This window comes from Streptopelia decaocto (genome assembly GCF_964273445.1).
Source record: "Streptopelia decaocto genome assembly, chromosome: Z".
In the NCBI taxonomy this organism is placed as follows: Eukaryota; Metazoa; Chordata; class Aves; order Columbiformes; family Columbidae; genus Streptopelia; species Streptopelia decaocto.
Genome location: NC_138657.1, coordinates 41,675,982 through 41,701,510, shown reverse-complemented (window position 1 = coordinate 41,701,510; position 25,529 = coordinate 41,675,982). Strand labels below are relative to the sequence as shown.

The window sequence follows — 25,529 nt, the reverse complement described above, 5'->3', positions numbered from 1 at the left end:
GTCTTACTACAGGGTAGGTGTGAGAAAGCTTTGCAACTATGAAGGAGGTCTGTTCTGTAACCTTTCTTCACTCTCTTACCTGCACATGCACCTACATGTAGACCCTGGTCTAGGGGCCATGCTGCCCCCAGCTGAGCATGGGCTCCCTGCAGCCATAAAGGCTGAAATGTCCCTTCCTAGGATTTACTACGGCACTGCTGATTCAACCATATGCCAAGCTACATGTGCCTCACTGTAGGTGTGTGCCTGAGGCTGGGTTAGACAGAGCTTAACCCTGCCTTGGGGGAGGGTGCATTACTAATTTGCTTGTGCCTGGAGCCAGTTTGTCAACTGGATTTATAGGTGACCAGCCGTGACACTATCATAAACCAGGTCAAGCCTCTGGAGTGGGTGCCTCCTTCATCTTGAGGGCTTGAAGTGCAAAAGCTGTGGGCTGGCATGAATCTACTGCAAGAAGCTAATAAGAGCATGAAGAAGGAGGGCGACAGTCCTTGGGAGCCTGAGCACCAGAAGATGTACTTGTGGAAATATAATTAACTGATTTGGTGGGACACACAGGGAGTTTTCCTCAGGAGCCACTGACTGGACTTCTGCCAGTTACCAGCAAAACTGGACATGAAATGTGTTAATGGTATCTCATTACCTGCTGAATACTCTGTCTTTAAAATATGAGACCACCTGTAGTTCTGCTATTGGCAGGCTGTTTCCTAGAACAGTGGTGGAAACCATTGTTTAGGAATGGCAGCCTGCCTTATTTGCAAAGCTTTTGAGTGTATCCTTATGAGTATTTACACTAAACCATTGGGGAAAAAAAATCTCCTCTTGTCCCTTCAATGTCAGGGAAGGCTTTTTTTCTTTGTTGTTTGTTTTTTTTTTTCTTTGTTGTTTGTTTTTTTTTTTCTTGATTCTTTATGGGATTTCTTTTTTTACCTCTCTAGATTATAGGTATATGTTTCTTCTTTTTGTCAGGTTGCCTAGAGCTTCTGTAATGAAAGAAATACATGCATCAATGCCTGAAAGAGGGAAGCTGCTATTTTAAGGAGTGAACATACAATACTTCAGAGGGCTTTCTCATCATCGCTCCAAATTATAGTTAAAGCTGCAACCAGTGAAGTCCCCCATCATTCTTTTTAATAGGAAAAAAGGCTTTGAAACCAGCTAATCTAAAATAAAGCATGCTGGAATGCTTTGGGTTATATTCCAGTTACTAATTATTGTGGTCTGGTACTGCTTTCTTTTTGCTTAACTTTGGAGTGTACTGGTAAATTTAAAGACAGAATCCAGAGATTAACAGCAGAATAGTGTGGCTGTAGCTAGTTAGTATTTTATGATGTGTTGTTCCTGACTGTGAGCAAATTACCTTCAATGGCTGCCTTTCCCCACATATGCACTTCAGCAGAGCAAGTCATCTGTCTGCTATCTATTCTTGGCTTTGTAGTTAAAAATTTAATTTTTATTTTTCATTTCTGGCAAATGGAGACTGAATGAGTGTTCTTTCAATAACTGTAGCCAGTGCAGTGCTTATCTCCAAGCAAGTTCTGCTTACAGTCTTAAGCTGAGTTTTAGAGTTTCAGTAGTTCATGTGGGCAATAGCTCAAGACAGTGATTAGAAATGTTCCTAGCATTTTGTGTGCATTACTGTAGATGCATGGAGCATTTTATGTGGTGAGTAAAGGCACAATCTTTGCCTCAATTAGTTATAAATGTGCATGACAAGATATGATACCAGCATAGATAAGAGGGAGGAAGCCATATAGGGGGGTTATAGGACTGCCTGCCTGGGTGAAATATTGCATGGCACATGCTCTGGCTTCTGTAGCGAGCAAAAAAAGTTGAGAGTATTGTGGACTGAGAAACAGTGCGATCCTGGGCTGAGGTTTGGAAGGTGAGGCTTTCGGGCACAGTGATGAGTATGAGAGTTAAGGGTCCTGAAAGACAAGCCACAACAGGCACCTACCTCCACAGCAAGTTATACAGTTTCTGCTGGAAAATGTGTAGTCTACATAGATGAGACAGACAGAAGGCAGAAGGAAGCTGAAGTGATGTACAAGGAAGAAGACCAGTTGTAGTTTTCCCATGTCTGGAGTTCTGATCCAGTTCCTCATTCTTTGGACAGCAATTTTCTTTCCCCTTTGAGCCTCTGTTCCCCATATCACCACAACCTTCCATCTTGATTTTTTTTTTTTTTAAACACCCATGCTCTTCTAGAAATTCAGAGTTCTGCCACTAGATACATTCTTTGTTCCTCCTGATTTTGCTGCATCCTTTTCTGGATGTTTACCATAATTTTACTCTTGCCAATCAGTGCATCATTAGGTCCAATGTGAGCTAGTTTCTCAGAAGAGAGATGACACTTTGGTCCTCTTTGGCAACACTTTTCATCAGAATCATCGCTGCCTCACCTGAAATGATGCCTGACAAATGCAGCAGCATTTGTGTATTTGAAGACTGCAGGTTGTATACTACGGTAGACCTTGGACCTGTAAATACTGCTGGAAAAGCAAGCTACCAGGGGTGGCTGTTAAAATGAACAGAATCTGAGGGGTGTTTGTTGTTTTTTTTTTAATCATAAAAGAAATCTATTGGAAAGATAATGAAAATACCTCTCAGTCAGAGCCTGTGTTCTGCTGAAGTAGATAGAAGGAAGGCAAAAGGTTGTGGGAGATTCCAGTGCCACTTGTGGACTAACCAGCTATCTGATTAGAGGGCAGATGTTGGGATATGGGACTAGCAGGTTCTGATTTCAGCTACTGATCTGCAATACATAGCCTTACTCTCCCTTTCTTCAAGGCTTTTTGTTCTTGCCTAGACCCTTCCTCAGCTCCTGAAGAAAAACCCTTGACGTGCACCGTGCTTTTCCAGGATTTCTGCAATGCTTGACATTGTTGCCCCCTCATTTCGGGAGAGCATTGTCTGACCTTATGTGGCCCCATTGCATATGATGGTGGGCAGTGGAGTTTGTCCCCCGTGTGACCCTGGCAGGGAACGGAGGCTTTCACAGTCTCCCAGTAGTGAGTTTATCCTATAGTCCCAGTGTGTTGTCTCTGTGACAGTTAGCTTGAGCAACTCCTTTTCTTTCTCCCTCATTCTGCTGCAGGCTGAGGAAAAGCCTTTCTCTTCTTTTTTGTTTCAAGCAATTTTTTGGCTGAACTGGTGCCTTGAATCAGTTCACAGCCAGCTGTTTTTCACCTGGAGGGGTGAGGTAGGGGAGAAGGCATTGTGCCATAGTGCTGAGCATCTGAAATACCTTCCTCTGGGACTACATAGTGCAAGATTAAACTTGATACACAGAGGAGGGGTGGTATGGCTAGTGTGATGCTGCCTCACAACTTGGCGTGGCAGCAGTGTGGGAGATCTGTGTTTTCATGTGAGACTGCCACTCTCTTCCTTAGGCTGTCCCTGCATTTCTTCCCCTTGCTCCTATTTTTTTTCCCATAATGAGTAATGTGTTGAGTACCACCCATAAATTGGAGAGTGGAGACAAAAATATGCATCTTGATCCATAAGTGAACCTGACTTTGAGTTATGCTGCTGGAAGTTAAATTCTTAGAGCTATACAACTCAGCTCTTAAGCCTCCAGGACACTACTTGGACTGTACTTTATGCTGGTTTTAAAGCACCCCTTTCTTATATAACAGCTGTGAAAGATCCTACTGCAGACGAAAATTGGATTGTAACACCTTTATCTTCTGCACGATCTCAGGGAGGTGAGAGGCTGCCAGGGACAGTGTATACTGTGATGCTGAACTTGGCACTGCTGCCTATGCTATCTTACAGCCACCCAGAGTGTTTTTTAATGGCTCCCCTTGTATGGTCTTGGGGAGAGATAATAGCCTTGCTTTTCACTCTCTGAAGCTGCAGTGAAACATGCACGAGCTCCAGGAGAGGCACAGGGATTGTGAAAGTGCCAGAAGGCAGAGCAAGGGAAGCACAGACCTGCACACCATAGACTTAGCCCCATCTGATGCAAAGCAGTAGTGGGCTGTTTGCAGGGGTCTGACACTGAGGCAGAGCAGTGCTGGGACTCCAGTCTCCAGCTCCTGAAGGTAAAGGAGATGCCAAAGGAGTGTGAGTCACTAGTGTGTCCTGAGCAGCTGTAAGGTTGCCTTTCGGACACAAAATGAGTTTTGTGAGCTTCCGTTGTATTATAACATCACCTGGTGATGATACCCAAATGCTGGTGCCTGGAAGCTGGCTCTGCAGGGGCTGGGGAGGTTTCCTGTCAATGATGGGAAAACGAGGCCTGTTCTCCAGCACCTAAAACTGGCTCCAAGAAGTTCTGAGAAGGGATGGGTGAATGGTGCTTGAGGTGGCTTGCCAAGTCCATGACTTCTCCTGTTGGCATGGCAGCGCCAGCAAGACCGACCAGCCACTCTTCTTTCTAAGGTCTTAGTCTCTAGGACTGTGAGGTATGTTTTGCTAGATTTCAACCTGCTTTATTCTGCCTGTGATGCAGGCTCTGTAAAATAAGACTTCTTTTACTCTATGCCTGATGGCCTGTGTGATTTTTGTCAGTGCTGCCACTCACAGCTGACAATACTACTCTGGTTTCAATATCCAGTTGTGAAAGCAGAGGGGATTTGCAGAGTGAGAAAAAAGTGAGAGTGCAATGCCAAACACCCTTCTAACTGGGCTGTGTACTGTAGTCCAGAACAGTGCTGATGGTCCACATTAAAGCCTGGTACCATCCTTCTGGTCTTGGGCCTTCTGGCTAGGTTTATTCAGGAGCTGAATTGAAGTGTTATGCTCGCTGATGAACATTTTTTTCCTTATTGGTTTCTTGAAGTTGTGATTGATCTTCTGCACTGCCATGTACATGATCAGACTTGTGCAAAGTGAAGGAGTGTTGACCTCATGACCTCGTGCCTTTCCCAGGTGTCTTGTCTGTCTTTTCACTTGCTTATAGAGAGAAATGAGCATTTTTGGTCCTTTCTCTTTTCTAACTGATGACTACTTCCAGTTAATTTCTCATTACAGTGGTGTGTCCTTCCATTTTTCTACCCTGACTAATGACAGGAGAGAACCCTGCCTCATTTTGCCCTCTTGTTTTACTTTGCATATTCATCTTCCCATGTTCTTCCTGGCTCTCTGTCAGACTCATACTAACCTGTGGCCCTGTATCTTCTTTATGTCTCTGTGCTGCATCATGTTTGGTCTCCCTTCTTCCCATAATCTTCATGAGAGTTTTAATGGTCTGTAATTCAGGAATGTATTCCAGGAGTGTTCTATAGGCTCTCGAGTTTTAGTGTGGTATTATGAGGTCTGAGGCATCCTTCACACGCGACGTGCTGCAGAAGTGTCTGAAAATCTTATTGGACCATACTCAGTTTATTGGTCCATGCTGGCAAGATGGGCTGGTAGTAGTACTTTGCTGAAGTGTTACCTGATCTGTGGCCTGGATTTGACGTAGAGAGCTGCTGGAGAACGTTGCCTGGGATGAGCTGTTGTAGAGCAGTCTTTAAGATAACATTTCTGACCCTGGGTCTTTAAGCATCAGGAATTTATAGGCACTTCTAATAAATTCCTCCAAGCAGTCTGTTCTGTATTTGGCAGTCAGGCAGACTGCTTAGATCAGCAGACGTGCACACTTAGCCTCAGAGCTGAGGTTAGAGTTATCTGCGGGCTAAAGGCTGACCCAATGTTTGAGTGCATCCGGAAGCCTGTTCTCTTAGACATGCAAAGGCTACCTCTTACTGTCTGTGCAGAAAGATAGTAACTGTTTGTCTCTATTGCTCCAGTAAGGACCACTGCACCAGTGGCATGCATGTTGTAAGTGACAGAGGTCGTGCCTCCTGCTGGTGTAAAGTGACTTCGCAGGATCCAAGCAGGATCAACTTTGCCCCATCTGCTCTCCTGTCCTGCAGGGTTGCTTAGGGCTTGAGCACAGCTTTGTACTTTAGTCTTCCTGAGGATTCTGCAAGGCATATTTAGCAGCATAACAAACTTAAGTCTTGATTGTGACTTCCTGGTGGCTGTGGTTTTTGAGAGATTCTAAAAGCTAATCTAAAGAAAGAGCTTTTTCCTCCTTCATGTTTAAAAGAGTATGCCTTCAAACCATCGGCCAGGTTTGGCCTGTGGAATTTCTTCCTTTATCTTCCAAGGTATTTCATGTGCTTCTCTGCTTAAGAAAGAGGAGCACTGGGCTGTGAGACATCTTGACTGTGTTTGTCTGCCATCTGCTACATCCCTGTCAAACCATATTTCTACCTGCTCCAGCAAGTCTGCCTGCCACCTGTGTTTTTTGTTTGGTGTCTTGCTCAGAATGGAAAGTTCTCCTCAGATACTGTGGCATCCTAAGTGTTACAGCAGTTTCTTTGATGAAAAATGCCTTGCTGTGCTGAAGTGAGATGCATCAAGATGAATGTGATTGAAACCCTGCTGTCCTGCTCTGCTTCAGCAAAGTGATGCCAGCTTTTGACTCGATAAAAGGTGAAAGCTGGATAAGTGTCTTTCTTGCCTGGAGCATGGCCTGCTGGGGCTGTGCTCTGCTGATGGTTTTGGTAGATATCAGGTGATGAACTGGGTGGCTTTGCTGTTAAAAAGACCCAGTGTTGCCTTTCAGAAGGAGAAAGCTAAGGCAAATCTGATTGTGTTTTTAATGGATAAAAATTGAATTTTGAGCTCAAGACCTGATAAAAAGGCTGGTCAAAGAGGACTCTGTGTGAGCAAAGCTCCTTTAGGAGAAATCCATGCTGGCAAGCTGCTGAGCCAAGTCACCTGGCTTGGCACCGTGTTTTCCTTAAACCCTGTACTGCAGTGGCCTAGTGCAAATGTCTGTACTTATTCAGCTGTGTCTCCTCTCCCCCAGCAAAGTGAGCTGAACTCCTTCCTGTGGACTATCAAGAGAGATCCTCCATCTTACTTCTTTGGCACTATCCATGTCCCATACACACGTGTCTGGGATTTAATTCCAGACAACTCCAAGAAGGCCTTCCAGCAGAGCCACATCGTGTACTTTGAGCTGGACCTCACTGATCCTTACACCATCTCGGCTCTCACCAGCTGCCAGCTCCTTCCACATGGGGAGAACCTCCAGGATGTGCTGCCCCGTGACATCTACCGCCGGCTCAAGCAGCACCTGGAGTACATCAAACTCATGATGCCATCCTGGCTGACCCCAGACCAGCAGGGCAAAGGACTGTACGCAGACTACCTCTTCAATGCCATTGCTGGTAACTGGGAGCGGAAGAGGCCTGTGTGGGTGATGCTGATGGTGAACTCTCTGACGGAGGTAGACATCAAGTCACGAGGCATACCCGTCCTGGATCTGTACTTGGCCCAGGAAGCAGAGCGGCTGAGTAAACAAACGGGTGCTGTGGAGAAAGTGGAGGAGCAGTGCCACCCGCTCAATGGGCTGAACTTCTCTCAGGTGAGATGGAGTGTTGTGCAGGGTGCTGGCTGCCTGGGTGGATATCCCAGCAGCAAGTACATGGGCTGGGGTATGGGGTAAGTGCTTTCTCCCAGAGACTCGCATTTGTTTCCTGCAGCCTGTGCCTTTGTCTGTGCCCTCAGGAGAGTTTGGTAACTGTAGGAGTTCAGACCGTGTCCTAAATTCATTTAGACCTGGCCTGGGGAGACTGCTCTCCTCTTCTCTGGGCAGCCTTGGGCAGGCTCTAGCCCAAGAGGCAATGGACCTTTGGATATCTGCTCTCTGACCCTGGCTGGGCTGCCCTGCAGGAGGCCAGGGAAGGCTGGGGCTCAGTGTCTAAACTTGCTTTTGTAATAGCTAGTTAGTTAAGAACTTCACTTGGGGGAAGCAGGGATACTGTGAGTAAAGCTGAGAAATAAGTGCTGATTGGAAAAGTATCCTAGTGGACCCTTCAGTGCCCCCAGAAGTAGGGGCCCATACTCTGCATTGGGAAAAGTGCATCTTGTTTTGTTATTCCCCTTTTCTCGTTTTCTTTGAGACCAGGTGAGGGTCAGCACAGCACAGCTTCCTGCAGGGACCTCCACAGGGTAGTGAAGGCCTATGTGAAGTGTCTTTGTGTTTGCAAACCATCTGGAGTTTAGCAATGTTGTTCATGCAGTGTCACACAAGGCAAGTAGAATGACCTCTGTGTTGCCCGTGTGTTGGATGGGGTGGTCATGGGCTCTAATCTCTGAACTAAATACAACAAGGAGTAGCATCTGTCACTTACTGACTGCCCAGTGGGATCACAAACAGGCATAAGCTTGCTCTCTGACCTCGGCTACTTTTGCTCCAACGGTGTGCTAGTTTGGGGAGAGGAAGTGGCATTCAAAAAGGGCAAGAAGGATGACCTGGGAAACTACAGGCCAGTCAGCCTTACCTCTGTCTCTGGAAGTGTGATGTAACAACTCATTTGGGATGCCATCTCCAAGCATATGGAGGAAAATAAGGTTATCAGGAGTAGTCAACATGGATTCACAAAGGGGAAATCATGTCTGAACAACCTGATAGCCTTATATGATAATATGACTGTCTGGGTAGACAAAGGGAGAGCAGTGGATGTTGTCTACCTTGACTTCAGCAACGCTTTTGAAAATGTGTCCCACAACATCCTCATAGGTAAGCTCAGGAAGTGTGGGTTGGATGAGTGGACAGTGAGATGGATTGAGAACTGGCAGAGCTCAGAGGGTTGTGATCCACAGTGCAGAGTCCAGTTGGAGGCCTGTAGCTAATGGTGTTCCCCAGTAGCCAGTACTGGGTCCAGTCTTGTTCAACATCAATGACCTGGATGAAGAGACTGAGCAAGTTTCCTGATGATAAAAAACTGGGAGGAGTGGTTGATACAGCAGAAGGCTGTGCTGCTATTCTTTGGTCATGGGGCTGGGTGGTTTCGACTGATAGCTGATGCTCTCCCTGTCATCCTGAAACCTGTCCCATCAGTGTAGTGTGGTTTCCTGTGCTGGAAAGGAAAGAGCAGAAGGAGAGGTGCAGCCCAGCAAGAGCATGGACAGCATTTGGAGACAGATGTCAGAAATGCTGCTACCCAGATCAATCTTGGCAGGAGACCATGGTGCGTGAAATAGCACAGCAGCCCAGGGTGCATCACTTGTGAAGTCCTTAACTGCAGGCGGGGTATCTGTGCCCTTGTCTTCCCTTGTCTGGACCTGGACAACCTCATTGGCATCTCCAGACTTTTGCTTAACTGTGCTTTGAATCCTTGTGCTGTCACTGCTTGCAGCCACCCTAGAAATGAGCTGGAAAGTTGCATCTCCTCTAACTCTTATCTGGTCGAGGCTTTATTAACATTATTGCCAGTGGTTTTCTTTTGCTGATACTGCCCCTCTGATTTAGCATGATAGAAGCTTGGGGGCTCAGGCATGTGCTTTCTCCACAGTGGTAAGGAAGCTAAGAAATATAGCTTGCAAATCAAGTCACTATTAAGCTCGTGCAACTGTTGACACTTGCTTTACGGCCTTCACACAGCTGTGTTCAAAGATTGGCTCTTGCTGTGATGTTTTTCAAGTGGAATAAATACCACATGAGCTGGGAAGCTGTATGGGTGAGGACACACCTCTGGGCTGCAACACCTGGAGTTGCCCAACCTGGTGACATTTATTGTGAAAGCCCTGTTAAGGGTGTCTGGATGACCAGAAAGGCAGGAGAAATTTAGCTCTAGTTGGAAAAGTCACAGCCTGTAATTACCCCATGATGAGAGAAAATGAGCATGTGCATCATGTGAGCTGTGGCTCCTCCCATGCCTGCTCATTTGCATGAGGAAGGAGCAAACAGTTGCCTGTGGGAGCAGGTCTGGAGCTGCTACTGCACTGCAAATTCACACCCTCACTTCTGCCTGCTACTGGATTTCCAATACAGGTGCGCTGAGGAAAAGGAGAAGCAGTAGGAGATTATTTTGATGTTTCTAGGCCAATTTCATGTTTGTTTCAGAATCTGACTTGTGAACTCTCACTGTTGGCAATTCTATAAATCTTTGATTTCAGAGCTTTATCCTCAGTTTGTTCAGACAGTTGAGTTAATTATGTGTTTAATATAAACCAAAGAAAGAATTGAAATAGGCTATTTCCAAATGATTTCCTCTGATATTGTGCTGCTCTCTGGGAACCCCCAGTATCAGACCACTTCTGTGGGCTTTTCAAGAGAGTGGACACACACAGACAGCTTATGAACTTCTGCTGGGGAATACGGGGACACAAACCCATAAGGAATGGTCTAATTCTGTGCAAGAAATGCCTTTTTTTGGTTGCAGCAGAGTCACAGAGAGATTATTTACTTGGCAGGGAGGCAAGTTTAGTGCTCTTAGTTTGTTTCTGCATTGAGTTTGCCCTTTCATTTATGACATGGTTGTACTAGCTTATGAGGAGGACTCCTAGGTCACTTAAAAGCAATACATTTTTCTTAGCTAGGCTTCTCCTTTGACCCATACTATTGGACAAGGTCTGGTTGGCGTGGATACATTATTGCAGGTTAAGGTCTGGAACAGTTTATAATCGATTGTCTTGCTGGGGTCGCACAACGCTCAGTAACTGCGAAGTGCAAACAAAGCCAAGCTAGAGACTTCCTTCATCTTGCAAAGAGAGGAAAAAAAATAAACAAACCCCCCCACACATACAATGGCTAACACTGTCTGTCGCAGTCTCTTTTTCTTTGGCTGTATTTATTCCAGTTTCTTCTTCTGTTTTATGACTCTCTTATTTTACCTGCCAAATTTCTCTGTTCTTGCTCAACTTGGGCTGGCTGACTAAATAGCCAGGCCATAAAAATATCATTTCTATATGGTATGCAATGCTGTGTACACAATCTGTGAAATACTTTACTGCCTTCTCAATCCCCCTCTCTTGTTCCAAGATCTATGCAACTTCAGGGAGTATGGAAAGATTGGCCTGTCTCCATGCCAGGGCCATGGTGTTTACTTTCCTGTTTCATACTGTTTCCAAGCTAGTTTTTCTTAAAGACTATTTTTCTCCCATCCCACCTTCTTCCATGTGTTGCAATACCATATAAGAATGGAGGTCTCATTCCTAGCAGCATCTGGGCTTCCAGAAGATTAAAGGCTCTGTAGCCATGTATTAGCTGCCACTTCTGACATCAAGCACTGGAGTCAGTCCCTCAGACCTCCCAGCTGTTCCTTTCAAGTTATGCATGTACTTACATGTTTGCTGAATTGGAGGCATTAGTGCTTCATCCTAAATCCTGTGTAGCTTTGCTGTTGGCTCCAGCTGTAGTGTCATGAATGTTGGTTTGGTATGGGCTCAGAAAATGAACTGGCCTTGGCCTGTACCATGCCATGCATCTGTAAGCAGGCTGTGCTTTGGCACACTCAGGCTGTGTCCAGGTTGTGTTTCTCACAAACTGGTTTGAGCTTGAATACAGGAAGTTTGGACTTGTATCTACTGTCTGTTCCTCTCTCCCAAAGGTAAAAACTAAGGTGCTGGCAGCCTTTGCTAGGTATGTCTGGTGGTGAGGTATCCTCACAGCGGCCACTTGCAATAGTTGTAGTGAGACACCCACTGAGATGTGTGGCTCATGGGGAGCACATCATGCCTTGTTGCTGTCTTGAGAGTGCCCAAAGTACGACCATTCCCTTTTGCCTTTCAGAGGTGGCACTTGTTGGCATATGGGGCTGTCACACAGGATGAGCCATCCTACCCCACCAAGGAAATGGGTTTCAGGATGTGCTCCACTTGGCTGAGCAAGGAGTCCACTCTGAAAGTGGCTCCAGCCTGTTTTCACTCATGCTTGGGGCAAGACAGCAAGGACCTATGTCACTACAGCTCCCTGACTTTGCTTTTCTGGTACCTTGTGGCATTTTGAAAAGCTTTGTACAAGCTCAGAGGAAGTGTTTGGAATTTTTGTGGGAACCAATTATATAAGTAACACCAGAAACTCTGAACTAGCAGGAGAACTGCAGCACTGCAGTGATGTGCTGCTGGAAGTGTCCCGGTGCAGGGTGTTTTTGGGGACCCTGCTACTGATGCTGCAGCCCTGCATTCCTCTGATTCAGTGTAGACCAAATTTTCAGTTGTTTCAAGTAAAAGCATTACCTTTGCTGAGGTCCTGGATTAATTGCTGAAAGATTTTAATTGGTGAGAAACTTTGAATTTTCATCTATACATTATCATAAGCATTTTACTGCCTCTCCACCTGCAAACCTTTAGTCAGACTATTGAGTCCTGGCTGAAAAGCAAGGTTTTGTTATTGCTCGAGCTTCTCTTAGACTTCTTTTGCATGGAGGAGCACTGATCTCTTCACAAAGTTTTACTCCTCTGCTGTGCACCCAGAAGGACAGTAAAGAAGGCTAAAGCAGCTTAGCTTTCCACAGTTGCACAAAACTAACTCTCTGAGGTCTTTCACTTGGTTGTGCAGCTTTGAGTGGGCTTGACGCTGTGGTTGCTGGCCTGATTGACCATGGCTGTCCTGGTAGGGAAGACATACCCTTAGCCAGTGCTAGACATACAGAGGTTTGCTGCTGATGCTCTTGAACTCAGTTTTGAAGCTCTTACCTGATTCTGGCCAAAGCAAACCATTCTGCAGGGAATGTGTAGCAGTTTGACCACCTGTGTGAATTTATAAGACATGTTTATTAAGATAAATAGACTGTTGTTACAGCTGGAGTCTGGTGGAATGAGTTGCATATTTGGAATGTTTATAAATAAAGTAGCTACATCCATGCTTTCTAGGAAGAATGAAATGGAGAAAGAAGAGAGGGTGACACCCCATCTGTCTTTATTTGCTGTGAAGTTGTTTGTAAGTCGAAAGAAGACATCAAGCTCAAGGTTGTAGCTAATCAACACCACCACAGGGGACAGAAGTACTTATTATCAATATTGCACAATGCCTGGGTGAGCAGCTCATTGAAAGGCTGACAGAAGAGAAGAAATACACTTCCATTTAGGAATTTCAGGTGTGTTTTTGCAGCACTGGAAGAAACCTATTGCCTGAAACACATATATGAATAACACTCTATCTGGAAGATATCACAGCTGGCTTGGAGCAATGTAATTTCAGACCTCATCCAGGTTAATAAAAATGAATTAATCACTGAACTGAAAAGAATGTTTGCTTAGGTATAAATAATTGTGTCCAAACTTAATTTGCTATGTTAAAAGGGAGTATATAGTCCCAACCAATAATGTGTATGATTGGTGCTTCAAGTGGGCCCAGTTTCCCCAAACTGAAAATAATTATAGGCCAAATAAAGTGGGAGGAAGAACTTGAGCATAAAAAAAGTGAATGATAATTGGGAGTTGTTCAAGAATGCTATATGAGGTCCTTGAGAAATCACAATTCTGCATTTGCGAAGATTAATTATTTAGTTAAAAAAAGCTGTTTCGCTTAGCAGAGGAGATGAAACCAGCAATAAACCCCCAAAACAATTAATGGAAATATAGAGGAAGTGATTTGGACAAGTAATCTGGAAAGAAATGCAAACAACTGATGAGAAAACTGAAGGGTACTGATGAAGAGCCTTTGGGCAGCAGGTTTGGTATAATAAGAAAGGATTCTTTAAATGTAGCAGGGATTCATGAAATCCTAGCAGTGGTACAGGCTCCATACTGAACAGGGTTGCAAAATTGTTTCTTATGAAACAGAAAAGGCAGAAACAACCAGTAACTATTTCTTGGTGTTTGGAAAGGAGTACTCTGTATTCAAAGCTTAGCCATAAGGGATATTTTCTGCTCTAGTAAGAAATTACTTCCATAAGTTAGGAAAAATGTTACATGTCAGTGTTTTTAAATGCACAAAACATTAACAATGGTTAACTTACAATCCAGAATATTTAGAAACTAAGCCAAGGAAGTCTTTGAATCATTAATATAGGTACTCGAAAAACTTCCAAGGGAGTGGAAAAATCCTACTGTATCAGCATTATTCTGGAACAAGGAGTTAGGTAGCTTGTCAGGCTACCCAAACTTTAGTTTGCTCAAAGCTTAAAAAGGCTGATGGGCTTTGCAGCTGGTAAAAAGCTAAGAGAAGGCAGGATGATGCTAGCCCATTTCCTTCAATGGGAAACTGGCCTTGTCAGACAAATACAATCCCCCACTTCTTGATAAGAGTGTGATTTTTGCTGATAAAAATTGTGTCAACATAATTATACGTAGATTTGGAGGCTTCTGACTTTGTTTCTAGTGATATAGGAGTACATACTAGACAAAATCAAAGTGGCTTATTGTAAACAGCTCAGGGGAAGTGATCATTCTCATAAAATGGCTGCAGAGGGAGAGTCATCCTTCACCAGGGAGGAGGGAAGCTAAGAAGAAGCTTGTAAAGAAGTACAGAAGGTATCTGTTCCTGGCCCTGCATTACCCAGTGGCTTTGTCAATGATGTAAATACCAAATAATTGTTTGCAGAAACATGGAGATTCTGCAGATGGAGAGGAGGTAAACGACAAGTCAGTTGTGGGAGCAGAGCTGAGTCACCTGAAAGCTGGTCTTGTCTAGTGCTGTTAATTGTAAGGCTGTACATCTAGGAGCAAAGCATGGAGGCAAGCAAGGTTGGAGGCCTTATCTGGAATACATGATGGTGCAAAGGACTTGGAAGATAACTAGCTAACATGACTGCCAAGCCAAATACTGCAGCTTGAGAGGGAGGCTGCAGTCCTCAGGTGAGTGGTGGGAGCAGGGGAGAAATGTGGTGGGGAGGCCACTGCAGGAACACTGCAGTCCAGTGTCAACACTTCAGAGAACATTGAAGAATTGGAACAAGGCCAGAAAAGAGCTACACAATTAATCTGAGAGCTGAAGACCATGCCTGTAGAACAGGAGAGTAAGAAACCTGATCTACCAAGTTGTTTGTAGAGAAACTGACGAGTCATTTCAGGAGTATGTTTGGTTATCTGTCTGAGGAAGAGGGACAATCCTACTGTATCAGCATTATTCTGGAACAAGGAGTTAGGTAGCTTGTCAGGCTACCCAAACTTTAGTTTGCTCAAAGCTTAAAAAGGCTGATGGGCTCTGCAGCTGGTAAAAAGCTAAGAGAAGGCAGGATGATGCTAGCCCCCAGTTCAGTGGCCTAGCTTCTGAGGATGCACACTATCAGAATCAATATAATTGGTTTCTAGTGAAGTCAATTAGCTAGTTGAAAAAATCGCCTTAGAATCTGGTAGAATTGCCATCATTCAGGCTTTAAATTAACAAACAGCTCTCTGAAAAAAAAAAAAAAAAAAAGATTGCTGGGGAGTATTCAAGGGCTGCTGATTCATGCATGGAATCAATGTACATTTTGTTCTGTCTTATAAAAATCTGGAACATTTAGACATCTGCAGTTAACCCTAGACAAGCAGTTTCAAGCAACTTCCATGCAGCTCCCTCTGCATGCAGACCAAGTTGGCCAAGGGTGAAGCAGGTTGACAGTGGAAATTGGAGAGGGCTTGATAGTCTTAATGAATTTTGTGAAAAAGCAGCTGATGTTTCTTGATGCAAAGCTTGTGTAAATAAGGAAAGGATCTCCTGCAGAGACCAGTGAATTTTTGCATCAGTCTCTTAGGAAGAAATGGGTAAAGTCCTAGGAATATATTCTTATGTTAGATCTCAGCTGTAGTTTAGCCCCAGCCCACCCAGTCAGCAGCTAAAACCACGTCTCTCTCTCACCCCTGCCCCACCCCGGTGGGATGGGGAGGAGAATCAGAAAACAAAAGCAAAACTCGTGGGTTGTGATAAGAACAGTTTAAGGAGACAGTGAAGGACAGGGAAAAAAAAATGATCAAGGATTAACAACAACAACAACAAGAGAACCTACAGAAGCACACAGTGCTCCCCCAGCCCCGGAGTGGTACGCGGGTCCTGCCGCAGCTTGCGCTTAAAGTCTCTCCTTGACCTGGACACAGCTCCTGCCAAGAAACCGCCCCCCGCCCTTAGCCCCAACTCGTGGCCGAAATACAAAGGTGTTAGTCCAAACTGCGTGGCTGATGAGGAAGCCACCGCACCCAGACTGCCCAGCTCCTGGCTGCACCTGCAGAATGGACACCACCCACTGGCTATTTGCCTTTATAACTGAGGGTGACCTCATATGGTATTGAATACTCAGATGTCCTGGCAGTGTAGAAATTAACCCCATCTTGACTGACCCAGCACATTCCACCCCTTATTCTATACCATTTATGCATGCTCAGGTCTTGCATTTACCCACACACTTCAACTAATTACTACCACCTTAAATACATGTCCATATATATGCACACAGATATTTTCTCCTTTAGTTCATGGTGTAGTCTCATTCCTTTGAAATGTTCATTGAGTCCATTTTGATTTTGGACTCTTATCAGGACAGGCAGGAAAGATGGAGTGTCATGTTGGAGTGTTGTATTACTGCATGCTGCATCTGGAACACATAGCTTGTGCTCACAGTTTGCAGGTCAAAGGCATCAGCCTTAAGGAGGTGGCTTGATGCCAGTTGTTGGAGCCAGGTCAGGTTACATCATTGCCACACTTCATTGAGTTTTTTTGAAGTTCATGCTTCGTTAACCTGAAAGATATTTACTGAATATTGTTACTCTGGTATATAGTATTATGCAGCAATTATCATCATGCAATTCACATCATGGGAGTATTCTCAAACAGAATCAAATCCCCTGGAGGTACACATTGAACTCATCCATCCTTCAGCATTACCCACCAAGTGCACCCAGGCTCCTGAGCAAAAGCAATCCCATGGATGGGTTTGCCTTTGCCCAAGGCAGGAGTAACCCAGGCTGTTTTCCCCAACACAATCTTCAGGTGCACCACCGGGACTTTATTCCCTTCTGCAATTTGTGGAAGCTTAGACTGGGCAGGGCCAGCTCACTTGGTAGATCCCCTGGTGTCAACCAACCAGGTGGCCTTTGCTAAATTTGAATCCCAATTTCTCAAAGTTCCACCACCTGCTGCTCTTAGTGTAGTCTTTAATAGTCCATTTTTCTGGCAATATTCTGAAATCCTTACCCTCTGGCCTGTCTGTGATCACTTCTAAGATCCCTGGGTGATCAAGGTTCCCCATTCAAGCCTGTTGTGTGATAATTGGACCCACTTACTCTATGTGGCATCAGTTACATGATGAGTAGAAGAGACCTTCCTTTTGAACATCCAGCCCAACACCAGCAGTCAAGGTGCCTGGAGGAGCTGCGCTTCAGGACCAACCACTTCAGAAGCAGCTCAAAACCCCTTCATATGCTGCCAATACCTCCTTTTCAGTTGTGATGTAGTGGGCTTCAGATCTTCTGTATCCCTGACTCCAAAACCCCAGGTGAGACCTCGAGTCTCCCCTGGTGCTTTCTGCCAAAGGCTCCAGGTAGGCCCATTCTTCCCAGCTGCTGCGTAGAGCACATTTTTAACATCTTGTTGTGACTGGCCTGGCTCAAAAGCCATGGCCCAGCGTATCTCCTGCTTAATTTGTTCAAAAGTTTGCTGTTGCTTAGGACCCCCTCAAAATCATTCTTCTTCTGGGTCACTTGGTAGAGAGGGCTCACAATCTGACCATAGCTTAGAATGTGTGTTCTTCAAAAACCCACAACCCCCAAGAAAGTCTCGTTTCCTTTTTATTAGTTGGGTCAGACATAGCTGCTATTTTGTTGACCACATCCATTGGAATTTGACGATGTTCATCTGCCGCGATTGAGAGACGGGGACGCAGTTTGATGCAAACAAATGTCCGATTTATTGATCAGAGGCGACACATTTATATAGTCTAAGGCTAACGTGTTACATACTGATTAGTTACTTTTTACAAAGTTAGTTCGGCTGAGAAGGTTTTACAAGCTACGTTCCCATCGCTAATAGTTGCTAACAGTTGCTAGTTTCATGGTCATAAGATATACTCTGTTGCAAGGAGAAGACACCTGTTTATCACAGTAAGTCCCTTGTTCTTTGTTTTAGCTTCAGCACGTTGTAATTTTCCACTGCAGCACATTCCCACTGTTGTCATGGCCTACTCTTACAACAGACTAGCTAACTTATTATATATATATATAAGACTATGTTATAGATCAATTCACATCATATGAATTTAGACAACCCACATTCATCCTGCCATCTTACTCCTAAAACCAGGATCTCTTGTCCCTTGACCTTGCTTTATTTTATAGCAAAACTGTTTTGCAGAAGAATCTGGACTATCCTTTCACCTTTCTCAAGAAATTCTTCTGCTGTGTTGCCCGACACGATGACATTGTCAATGTACTGCAGGTGTTCTGGAGCTTTGCCCTGCTCCAGTGCAGCCTGGATCAATTCATGGCAAACAGTGGAGCTGTGTTTCCACCCCTGAGACAGTTGATTCCAGGTGTACTGGATGCCCCTCCAGGTGAAAGCAAACTGTGTCCTGCACTCTGCTGCCAAAGGAATAGAGAAAAATACATTAGCAATGTCAGTTGTTGCATACCACTAGGCTTCTTTTGACTCCAGTTCATATTGCAGCTTTAGCATGTCTGGCATGGCAGCACTTAACGGTGGTGTGACTTCATTCAAGGTTGCGATAGCCTACTGTTAGTGACCATTCTCCACTGGGCTTCCTCACTGGCCATATGGGACTGTTAAAGGGGGAGTGAGTCTTACTGATCAATCCTTGGCTCTCCAGTTGATGAATCACCTTACATATGAGAATCAGGGAGTCTCGGTTTGTGTTTTATTGCCATTGATGCACTGTCGTCGTAGCAAGTGGCACCTGCTGGTCTTTGACCCTCAGCAGTCCTACAACAGAAGGGTCCTCTGAGAGACTGGGCAAGGTAGACAGCTGGTTAATGCCCTCTGACTCCATGGCTGCTATGCCAAAAGCCCACCGGTACCCTTTGGGGTCCTTAAAATACCCTCTCCTGAGGTAGTTATACCAATGATGCACAGAGTATCTGGGCCAGTCACAATGGGGTGCTTTCGCCAGTCAAACTCACCTCAGTGTCTAATACAGTCAACCGTCGGTATCCCCCAGTCACTCCAGAAATGCTGATGGGCTCTGCCCCTTCATAATTTGACAGAATTAGAGTACATTGGGCCCTAGTGTTCACTAGAGCCTTGTACTCTTGTGGATCTGACATTCCAGGTCATCAAATCCAGAGAGTCTAATAAACCTAGTTATCCCTCTCCTTCATCTGGCTGGAGGCAGGGCCACTGTAGTCCTGGTCATAGTATTTTTTGCTTCCTTTTTGCAAGAATGAATCAGAACCCTGTTCAAGAGGGTCAGAATAAGATCAGCTCTTCTACTCTGTCTGCGGAACTGCCTGCTGGAAACTGGAGCAACATTTTTCTGGCAGAATCCCCTCTTGTGTTTCTCTTCCCTTGCAACTCATGTACCTCTGCCTCTAGGACTGAGGTAGATTTCCCATTCCACCTACTCATGGTCATGCAGGGAAAAACACAGGGTGGCCCATTTTGTATACCTTCTGTATTCTCTCTCTTGATTGGAGACATGCTCACTCCAAGTAGCTGAGATCCTAGGCCATACAGGTGGGAGCGGCACTTGTCTTTGAAATGCTCAAACTCGTGGGATAATTTTTCAGCTAACATGTCTGGCAGTTTCTCCACAGCCAAGACGTGGGTCCGCAGGGAGGAAGAGAGATTTACCTTGTATCGCCAGAAGCTGACCAGATGCCATGCCTGTCCAACTGCCTGTCTCCCACGACCTACATGGAACACACTACATGGAAAATGCCCTCCAGACAGGAGTGGTTCCTGGCCTGCAGGGTGGCAGAGCATCTGGGGAAGGGTGAGATAAGATTCAGATTTCCACTCAGTGACAGCCCCTTGGGAGGTAAAAAGGAATGCTCTTTCCTCTAGCTGGGAAATGGAGGACAGAGCATGAGCTGGTGAAACAAGTTCACCAGGGCATGTGCTGTCCATATAGACAATGCCATACCATGGCACAGAGGGTAAAAGAGCTTCCCAGGGTCTGCAGTGGTGGGATCTGCACAGACACTTATCAGCTTCTACCCAATAGAAGCAGCAAAAATGTAGCTTGTTGCAATGCTGGGAACAACGTGGTTGCTGTGGTGCTGCTGCGTTTCCTCCCCAGAGAAGGGGTTCTTGGTTTCTGTGCTCACCTTCCTTTCTCAAGGACCTATGCAATGAGCCAGAGGTTGTCCACAGTACTTCTGTTCAGAGTCTGCCTGGAGGTTTTTGATAAAAAGGAACTTCCTGCCTCCCTTCCTTCCTCCCCCCCTCCCTTTCCCCCCTCCCTTTCCCCCTCCCTTTCCCCCCTCCCTTTCCCCCCTCCCTTTCCCCCTTCCTCCTCCTTGCCCCTTCCTCCTCCTTGCCCCTTCCCTTCCTCCTCCTTGCCCCTTCCCTTCCTCCCCCTTGCCCCTTCCCTTCCTCCCCCTTGCCCCTTCCCCCTTCCTCCCCCTTGCCCCTTCCCCCTTCCTCCCCCTTCCCCTCCTTCCTCCCCCTTCCCCTCCTTCCTCCCCCTTCCCCTCCTTCCCCTCCTTCCCCCTTCCCTTCACCACTTTCCTCTCTGCCTCTCCAGGCTATACCAGTGGCAGTCACATAGCATGTCCTGTAGAGGTCTGGTTGTTCTTCAGTGTTTACATTTCATGCATATCTGCTCATACTGTTTTCATCTGATTTTCACACAGTGTGTAACCTTGCAGAATTTGGCTCCAAGGCTTTTCAAGGTGATTGATCTTGACTTACACCAGGCTCTGTCACTGAAATGTGGTAGAGTCAAGTCACTTGTGCTGTACATCATCTGGCAAATGGAGCAGCAACTAGAGAAGGCAATGCTTAACTGCAGAATTAAAGACATGGGGTACAACTTATGAGATGGGTGCTTCGTGTTCTCCATCACTTTTAATATATCCCTTAAGGTTTCACATGTCTGTGTCTTTTCAGGGCCCTTGAGGAGAGCCTCACAACTTGTCCTAGTGAGATAGTGAGGACATCATGTGGCTTTGCTAGCCACTGTCTAATTTGTGCTATTTTGCAGCTAGGCAGAGCTTTGTAGATTCAGCGCATCAAGAGAGGTGTGTATTGGCAAGAAGCAGTGCAGCTGCAGTGTTGAGAGTCAGGGATGGGGCATACAGCAGAAACAGACATGGGGGTGGCCCATTACGGTTTGTATTCGAGTGCACGCTCATAATGCTGTACAGCAAGCTGGCTGGAGAAGCATGCTAAAGATTGCTTCACATTGCATCAGTAATTTTTACTGGTGTGTTCAATTACAGCAGAGAGACTTCTTTCTTCATAACTGGTGAAAGTCTTTGTCACCTTTTTGTTTTCTTGTTTTGCGCTTGAACAACTTGTCCAGCTGTCCCTGATTTACAGCCTGTTACTGTGTGAACTCTGCTGAATTTAATGTGCAGTTCTGTGCCTCAGATGCGGCATGGGAGGTTCCTGTTCCACTTTATCAGTTCTCTCCTGAGTAAGGAGTGTTTACATCTCCAAATTGTGCAACAAGACAAATTTTATTTACTTATGTTCTTTCCAGTGAGCAGTGAAACGTAAAATTCCTGGGCAAAGAGTAAACATAGCAGCACCCACTGTCTCAGCTCAGTCTGACTTTTTAATAAGAGCTTTGCCTTCACTGCTTAACTATAAAAATTAGGAGTCATGGTTTCAGCTAGATTTCACCTGTATGGTGCTTAGAGAATGAGCATAAGAAACACAACATACATAAATTTATTTTGCTCTGCTTGATCTCCCACTTTCTGGTTATCAGACATAGGGAGTTCCTGGACTAGAGGTGCATTATTGCTGAGGGATGGTGAATGCATTACAGCTGTTCTGCTGAACTTTGCTAGTACTGAGAAGATGCTGGCCAGGCAGGCACAGAGATGGAGGAGTTGCTTTGTTTCACTGGCTTATAATAAGAATCAGAGGAAGATAAGCTACATTAGCAAGGCAGGAATAGATAACGTTTCTGGACCCATGTATCAAAAGCACTCTGGACTTGGACGTACAAAATGTGTACTGGAGTTTTTAGCTGGAGAACTCCTGACAGGAGGTCATAGACAGAAGACAGTATGTAGGCACAGCAGAAAACAATGGATGCAGCATACCACTGGGTTGCAGGGTAGTCTAGCAGTTATGGCCTTGAAGTCCTTGCTGCCTTGTCATTCCCAAATCTAGGGATACTTCCAAATCTGCATTACTCAGAAAACTTTGCAACCATCCAGCCCTGTTGCTGCTTGTGTAAAGAGCAGTGGTTTACAAACCAGACAAGGGTCCAGTGGTGACAGAGAGAGCATGGTGGAAAATGCATGCAGGAAAATGCAGTCAGGAGCAAGGAAGGAAAAAGGGATGAGAGGAAGTGCCAGATACACTCTTATCAGTGGTGTACTGTTAAAATGGATTATCATATCTTCTATAGGAGAATGAATTGTGTAACAGACTGAGTCCTTCATTAATCTTTTGATCTGGGAAACTTCACTAAAAATTAGAAACCAGCCCAGGAAAAGGGTCTGGTTTGGGACTACATCTACAAGAAAAGATATTCCATTCAACCATGTTCCTTGTAATGTGATTTTTGTGGCTGCTGATCTGGACCTGCTGATAAAGAGTGTTACCTGTTCAAACAGATTGAAGCACGTGAATTAGGTCAGCTGGATTAAGTGTTGGCCTTTTCTTAGATATCTTCTAGGTTTAGTATCCTCAGTGGTCACTGTATTCTAGATTTTACTTTGCTGCTGGCAAGCAGTGTAGCATTTCACTAGGCAGCTGGGATGCAATGTAGTTGCACAAGAGCAGTAAGTAGGCTTTGAACTCCCAGCAGCAGGAGAGCTGGTAGCATAACTGGTGCATCCAGCCAAGACTTGGCTAGATGGAAGGGGAAGTTGAACGAGATGCAGTACCGTAGAGGAGTGAATCATAATGTAACAATGCTATTGGGTAATTAGCTAACTGTAATAGTTTCAGAGGAACAGCCTGCTGACATACCCACTTTAACTGTTTATGCACAATCTAAACTGTCCTGGGCCCCACACTGCAGTGTAGCATATTTTGCAAGTGCCCTACCTATGCTCTTGTAGGACTGGGGTATGTGAAGTGGGAGAGGAGGAACTGGATGCTCCAAACACATACACTAGGTATCAGGACGTGAGGGCAAAAATCACGGACTCCACACAATCCAATGTGAATTCAAGTGAAGCCATTTATTGCTTGTTACAACTCTCCTTAAGTATCTTTTTGACCTGTCCACGCGCTGTCCACGCATCTAAAGGCTGCATGTAACTGGACAATAGCTACTGTTCATGTGCTGCAAACTAACAAGTGATTGGATTTTGCATATCTGCACGAGTTCTAGTATTAAGCAAAATGTATCTATTTTATTGCTGACTTGCTGACTCTTGTGCTGGCTTTACTGATATTTTGGTTGCCCATACTAGTGGAAATACAGCATGCAAAATTTCCTCGGAGATTTGTCGCTTGCAGTAAGGAGATCTGCACCTTCCAAGCATCTTCTTATGGGACATGCAATTGAACAAAATTCTCAGAAAACGTTATTTGAACTTACAATTTACTTAACAAATCTTAACCCAAGAGAGGTATAGGGCTTTCTGACAAATATGAGAATTCACCTGTTAAAACTTTGATCCAAATTTGGCATTATATTGGTTTAAAAAAATCACCTTTCTTTCTTTCCCACAATCTCAAAAACTATCACGGTGAATTTACTGAGAAGTTTTTTACAACTAGTTACCATGGAATAAGTCTATTAAAATTTTTTTGGTTTAATCTCTCAGCTTCATTAGAACTGCGGATCCTCTGGAGATGCCTTTAAATTTTACCCTTAGGCTGCCATATTCAGTATTACAACATCGCTGCAGTGGGTGGGGGGAAACCCCCCTTTTCGTTGCTTTAGAAGCAGGCAGCTAGTCTTGCTGCAGTTTAGATACAGACAAGGCCACGCAGGTGGCGGGATTGCTGGTGCTAAGTGGTAATTGCCTGGCCCTGGCAAACTCCTTGGTTACAATTAGCTGAGTTTACTTTGCAGCTTGACACAGGCCTGAAATTTATATTCATGCTGTACAGCACAGGCTTGGGACATTTTGCTTTTTTGTTTTCCCATTTCATTTCAAACATAATACACTTTATATGCAATTCCAATTAGCTCAGCAATAGCTACATTCCTCAGCCTCATTTACCTTTTGCAAACAGCATATTAACCATCAGTCTATTACTTTTATTTTCCTAGATCCAAATGAGTTCATATTCTAGCAACTTTTAAATACAACCTCTTTCAAGTTCACATCCATCATAGCATTTAGTTTAATTTCTCATACTTCCAACTAGCACATAAATTCAATGCGAATCAGAGTTTAATTACTTCAATTATTTTCTGTTCTCAAAATTATTAGATAACAATAAGAGCAAATTAAGTTACACTATTATACTTCATCCCATTTTTTCCAAAATTCTGTAGAACAACATTGATTACAATATAGCACTAAAACTCAGAATTCTACATTTAAACTACAGTTGAGTACAACACCACCTCAAGATATAAGGAAACTTGAAATGATATTGCATTTGAACATGGGCTGAGTGGTTTCTTTTATCAGAATATTTCTCCAAAAAGTTACTCTAATATATAAGGATGCACCCTAAGGGGGAGCAAGGTGGTACTTTAGTATTGGAACTGGTTCCCATTTTGTAATTATCTCCCCAAACAAAATTCTTTTGGTACCAAATATAAGTATGAAAATTAAAATACTGAGCTCAGATAAGAAAACCAGATATCAAATTCAAATATGCAAATGGATCACAATTACACTTATTCAAAACAATATCTCAATTATAGCATTGCACCTTTGAACCTCTTACTGCTTAGCCAGGTGGAGGTACCGCTGGAGGTCAGTGCACGCTGGAGCCCAACCGGCACCTGCCCCCCCGCTGCTCTAGCAAGCTGGACTGTACAACGTTTTTCTTAGTGTTTGATCTGGCGTGCTGCAACTGTTATCCCAAAACAGGATTCTTTACTTGGTGTGCATACAAAAAAGCCAAATTTAGTACACTGAGATGAGATACTGCCTATCACAGAGTTGCGCAAGTCTGCATGTTGGAATAAAGCTAGCATGCTGGAAAGAAAAGTAACAGCTATTACACACAAAATCTTATAATCACGTTCACACAGTATAGAAGTAAATTGTTCCCTATCTTCTGTATAATCACAAAATGTACATCTTGAGTCAACGGATTTTCATGATTCTGTGAACTTACTGTACTATATAACAGGCAAAGACTTATTAAACTGTAATATGCTTAAAGAGATACCTACAAAGAAAACAGGTTAATAAGGAAAACATCTTGCAGACCCCAGCAAGCCCCCCATGACCATCAGCCAATTCTCCCCCAGCCTGTTGAAGCCCAAATCATTCCACCCGCAAAACCGTCCATAATGATTTAATGATCTTCTGCAGAGCCACACTTTGTACTGCTATTATCACTCCAAAACCAACATTATTTGCAACAGTGTTATACTTCAAGGTTCTATTCTTCAGCCACTTTCCCCCTTCATCTAACTTACACAGCAGCCACCACAGATTATAATATTTCAGAAGATCTACCTTCCTCATATTTCAAAAGGCTTTCCTAAGTTCTAAAACACCTCCCAATACTGACTTCTTAGGAACATGACTGAAAAAAGTCGTTCCAACCCCATCTCGTAAGTAAAAACCATCAGAAAGCTTACAGTGCACTTACACACACAAGA

General features: G+C 44.5%; 1 protein-coding gene across 1 annotated transcript in view; it reads left to right on the top strand.

The window, feature by feature from the left end:
- The window catches only part of TRABD2A (TraB domain containing 2A), an 83,053-nt gene that overhangs the window by 1,251 nt on the left and 56,273 nt on the right, over nt 1-25,529 (top strand). Inside the window, exon 2 of the mRNA XM_082075635.1 lies at nt 6,809-7,369. Coding sequence (XP_081931761.1) covers nt 6,809-7,369 — 561 coding nt within the window. The remainder of the gene's footprint in view (nt 1-6,808; nt 7,370-25,529) is intronic.